The 5,284-nt window shown below is 49.5% G+C and overlaps 2 protein-coding genes across 2 annotated transcripts; one reads left to right on the forward strand and one right to left on the reverse strand.

Moving 5' to 3' along the window:
- Positions 1–236: 236 nt before the first annotated feature.
- On the forward strand, positions 237–665 carry ColSpa_04572 (uncharacterized protein; the record flags this gene model as incomplete). Its single annotated transcript, XM_049270784.1, has 1 exon — positions 237–665. One exon carries the CDS (start codon positions 237–239, stop codon positions 663–665), a length of 429 nt encoding a protein of 142 aa, XP_049126741.1.
- Positions 666–1,514: 849 nt separating this feature from the next.
- ColSpa_04573 (uncharacterized protein) lies at positions 1,515–2,444 on the reverse strand (the record flags this gene model as incomplete). Its single annotated transcript, XM_049270785.1, has 2 exons — positions 1,515–1,637; positions 1,710–2,444. 2 exons carry the CDS (start codon positions 2,442–2,444, stop codon positions 1,515–1,517), a joined length of 858 nt encoding a protein of 285 aa, XP_049126742.1.
- Between the last annotated feature and the right edge of the window lie 2,840 nt (positions 2,445–5,284).

A 5,284-nucleotide genomic window follows, 5' to 3' on the forward strand; every position in this document is an offset into this window, starting at 1 on the left:
ACGACGCCCGACCTTTCACTCTAGATGTTCCTCGCCTAGCCCTTCGCAAACCCATCTTGCTCAACGGTATCTTTGCTCTTGCGAGTCGTTTCGACACCCAATGTAATGACGACTCCAATGAAGAGTCCGATCTAGAAAGCACCTACTATCATAACCGCTGCATCGAGCTGCTCATCGAAGCATTTTCGCAACCGCCCGAGACATGGGACTCCATCCTTCTGACGGCTGTCGTCATCATGCGCCTGTACGAGGAATACGACAACGAAACGGATTCACACTACCACCACCTCAGAGGTACCAGAAACCTATTGAATCACGACGCCATCGCCCGTTTTGTCACACAGGGCGGGCTAGCCGAGGCCGCGAGTTGGGTCCACCTCCGCCAGGCCCTTTACGTATACCTGGTTCGTCGAACACCCATAGAAATATGCTTGGAGAACTTTGAGAGATCGTCCACATTCAAAAGCAACGATGACACGGCGCACGCAAATCGCATCGTGTACCTATTCGCAAAGGTGCTGAAGCTTTTCTTTCCCGAGGATGGGATAGAATCCCCTACAGATAGCGCGACGGCGTGGGAGAAACTGCAAGCCGACGTGGAGGTTTGGTATCGAGAGAAACCATCTCGTTCCGACCGCTCTTTTACGAAAAGGCAGATGTGGTGAGGGAGAGGCCTTTCCCAACCCTCTGGATGGCTGCTGATCCAGGTAAGAAGAGCGCTCATTCCTGTGCCAAGTCAAAAACGGAGACTAGAGGCAGATCCCTTAGCATGGAAGGGTTTGCGCACCGGTGCTGATTTATCCAGCCACCGTCGGTCTCGGCTACTATTACGCTTCGAAAGCCATATTTTGCTTCCATGACTACAATAGCTCAAACCCGACGGCGGGATTTGAGGGGACGAAAAAGAGGATGGATAGTGAGGTAGGTAAAGTATGAGGCATCACTTCCTGCACACTATTAACAACTCTATCAGCGCGAGATCACGTTCTATCTCTGTATTCTGATGGGATTGGCTCTATCGAACGAAGCAGTTAACGCCTATTATTTACCGGCGCATATGCTGTCTCTATGTGAGTTCACCTAGGCCTGTGTCCACTTCCAGAGGGTATCTGACATCAACATCACAGGCGGGCATCTCATAAGACACCCACTCGAGCGAGAACATACCATCAAATATTTGGCACAGGTGAGGACCATCGTGCAGTGGAAAACAGGAGCACTGGTCAAGACTCTAAAGGAGCAATGGACAGAGCTTGATAGTTTCCAGTCTAGGTGAACGGGGATGATCATCGTGGTTGAAAATAACGACTTGCTATTGCTAGGAGTCGGAAATACCCAAAACGTGTTTTTTAATCTCCATTGACCTCCTACTTTCTCTGTACGTGTGAAAAAGTAACATGGCCAGAAAATACCATCAAGTATCTATTCTGTAGTTAGTACGTGGTTGAAGATGTTAAACGCCATCGCCGAAGCTGTAGTGCTTATCCCATCGCTATTTGTCATCAGTCGCTATGTCAGATCATAGTGGTGTGAATGTGCCTCACAGTATCCCATGGTCGGCTCTTGTCGACGAAGCGCAAGTCGGTCCCGAGTCTGATACGGCCCTCAGGGTCATGGTTCTTAGTCGAGGCATGAATCTGACACCCATGTTAGAGACCGATGCACCAAGGGCAGATCACGACCAGCTAGGGATCATTGAATAGACTTACCATATGTGCCGAGTGAAACACAACATCGCCGGCCTCATATGCACTCACCAACCACTTCTTACCATACCTCCTTCCGAAGTCCGCTGGCCCCTCGGATAGAAATCCTGTTGTCATCATGTTTGCATTAAACGCGTTCTTCGTCTCATCTTCACTCATACCCGCTGCCTTGGCCTTGGCTGTGAACTCGTTCTCAATCTCCTCGCCTAGCTTCTCGCCGTCTTGCATATAGATCAGCCCGCCGCCCTCGAGCCGCACGTCGCCGATGGGCACCCAGGCCGTCACGGAAGTTGGCTCTCCGTACCGCATAAAGGACTGATCATAGTGCACGCCAATGGCCTTGTTGCCCGGCGTGTTGTTGCGAAGCAGTGTGCGCTTGACGGTGAGCGTGTTGTCGCCCCACAACGTGAAGCGTGAGATGAAGTCGTGGAGGATCGGGTGGTTGCAGAAGCCTTGGACTGTGCCATCCTCAGAGCCGGCGTACCAGTCTTCCGTGTGCGCTTTCAAAGCTGCTGAGGTGAAGATTGCGGACTTGTCGGTCTCGCCTGGGGCGGCATTCTTGACGCTGCCGGCACCGATACCCGGGTAGTCTTCGGGCGATTTTGCATCATCAAATATTCCGTCTCTGAGAGATGTTCCTGGCTTGGTCACGCCGCTGGGGGCAAGTGACTTGAAGTAGGATTCACGGGCTGAGAGAACATCTTCGCGGGATAAGCCCCTTGACGAGAAGGTAGCCATTCCGGCGGAACCTTTCGCGGAGGATGTTGAGGTCTTCTGCTGGATAGGACTGGATTAGAGCCTCGACCTCGTTGGGGAGAGTAGGCCATCATTGACGTGGAGGTGAACGCCATTGATGGTGGGAGGCGTTGTTATGGTTGAGGACTCTGCGTGAGGCATAGTAGTATCTTTAGTCAGGAAGCCGTCAGAAATAAGCCGGCTATCAGCGTTGGGTGGTTGCTTTTCGCGCGAACTGTTCAGTCGGTAGCTCCGTTGTCAGATATACAGATGTCCAAACCGAGTTGGAAAATGTTGGAGTCGAAGATATGATCCGGTAAAAAGAAACTTTGCTATTTTGACTTGATTTCTACTTATAAGCCGATTGACAAACACCCACCATTCGCATATCCATCATCATCTATTGGTCCAAACATCATGTGGGTGACGTGGCGTGGCATCCCCGAACCTCCGTGAAAGGGAATGAAATAACCCGCGGGTTAACTACAAGGTAAACATCTGGGGAAACAATGCCTAATCAGGCTTGTAGCGGTAGCTGATTTTCCTCATCGCCCATATTTTCCCCGCATTTTGCGCATTTTCGAAGCAAGTCCTGCCCCACGCTTGACGTTACGCATCTTCACCTCGCCTAAGCAGGCCGCAAGATAAGATGACTCTATCGGATTGGCGAGTCGATAACCGTGCTTCCAAGAAGGATTTGACAGGTTTGGGACAGGTGGGTGGGTCGTTGACTCCGACAGCTCGAATTGGGATCGAACAAGAAGGACGTCAAGAATGTGAGGGTTGGAGGGATGCTTTCGGTGACTAGATTGCCACAGTGTGGGACGTTGAAGACCAGCTTCTTGCAGCCGTTCTCCATTTTTTCAAGACATACTCAAATTAGAATCGGAGTCATCACTCGGATGACAAAAACCAGCGCCGCTTTCCTATGCCTTTACCTTACAAATCCTGGCGCTAATTTTTGTCACCCGAGTGGTCATATAGTCTTATGGGCATCAACAGTCCAAGTCATGTATCTCACTTCTGCCAGTATGAGCTCTCGCTTCTTGTACTTAAGAGTAATCAAGCCAGTGGCATCCATGCAAGCCGCCACTTCATGCAGGTAACAGTTCAATTGTCGGAGCAGAGTCTAGTTGTTGCTAACCAAAAAAATTTGAAGACACTCTGAATCAAGCTCTTCAGCCAGAAAATCTTCCAAATCACCCTGTTACGCCTTTTGGTATTTGATATCTATACATAACCCACGTCCCTTTTGAAATTGAAGGCAGGTGGTTGGCCATCTAATGCTTTCGATAAACAAGACGCAAGATGATCGAGCAGCCATGATTCCAAGTAATATTCGCAATCGATATCCATACGTTGAGAAGATCTCAGTCTTCCAAAAGTCAGAAGTGGTTATAGTAATGGGCGTGCATGCCGGGAGATCCGATGTCTACGTCAATCCTTATCCCAGTAACACCTTACAGCCTAGATCCGGATATCGAAACTACTGGCACTCTCAGGATGCTACATCGGTGATAGTGAAGCATTTTAATAGAACCATAGCTTTCGTAAGCAATGACTGCCGGGATATAACGTACAGGTTTACATTTTCAGAGACGTTCCCTATTTTGACATCTAGTCTTCCAACATGATCTTCCGGCTTTGAAGAGATGATGTCTATGTGAATTGCTTAGCTTCATGACGGCTCAACCTTGCTGCTGATTAGACGTCTCGGGAACGTTCATCATGCTTTGTACAAGGTTGAACTCCTTGTTCACCTGTTATTCGACCCGCGCAGGCGACCTTCATGGCTCGAAAAGCACTGCTCTGTTCAGCAGCGCATTTTTCAATAGTGTCAAGAGAGCCTGATGAAAGACGCACTGGTGTTAAAGTTATGCTATCATGAACCTGATTCTCGCTTTTTCTGTGTTGCACAACTACAGAGGTCCTCATTTGCGACCTGTTGAACACGATGAGCCCTGGCATGTATTATCCAAACACCTCAAAATCGCTGACAGCTGCTAGCGACTTTGAGACTTTTGCTATCGACAACTGATTACTGAAAACACTTGGATTCATAACTTGACAATGTGCAAGTCTTATCAGCGACTCACGGCAGCTGCTTCAGTATGGTTGGTCCAGTCATGCCGTCACATTCTGCATGCAAGCTTATCGCATAAGGCTGATAGAGGATGTCAAGTCCCCGGCCCTAGTTGCACTACCACATGCGCACCCGGCTACTCGGCATGCACAGCTGCGTACGTCGCTATCGCAGTACACAACAAATTGGCCCGTACCGTACAATACGCTAGTTGTGTTATGCTTGGCATTGGGTTGACACCCACCCTCACGATCGAATGTCGCACTGCAGCACTTCAAGGTGAGTAGGCTACTCCGAGAGCAGTCGAAGCGTCATCACCCCTATTTGAACAAAGGGAGTCATTCAAATTGTCTGACGGAGAGTACAGATACAACGTCGGAACATAACCCGCCTCTCTGTGTCGCGTAGCAAGAGAAGAGTCGATTTTGCGTCGTCGACTGACGGGATCAAGCCCCCAAAGCACAAAAGTTTTGCTGGGTCTTCCAGGGACGAAACAACATCTATGATCGAATAACAACCGTCCATTTTATGCATGCAGGGCATGTGACGCCAGCCTGTGCCGTGGGACTGGTATCTCGGAGGATTTTTTGGGTGTTGGATGCGATTGACAGTGAACTCCCTGTCTGATAAGGTAGTGCAACCCACCATGATTCCGAGACTGGGTTACTAGACCGAAGTGCTGGCTCTCATCAAGAGCTTGTAGAGCCTCATGAACGGCATGTCAAGAGTCCCACTATCAGAAGGCATAGTGGTGGATAAA

Source organism: Colletotrichum spaethianum (genome assembly GCF_022836535.1).
Source record: "Colletotrichum spaethianum MAFF 239500 DNA, contig09, whole genome shotgun sequence".
Taxonomy (NCBI): domain Eukaryota; kingdom Fungi; phylum Ascomycota; class Sordariomycetes; order Glomerellales; family Glomerellaceae; genus Colletotrichum; species Colletotrichum spaethianum.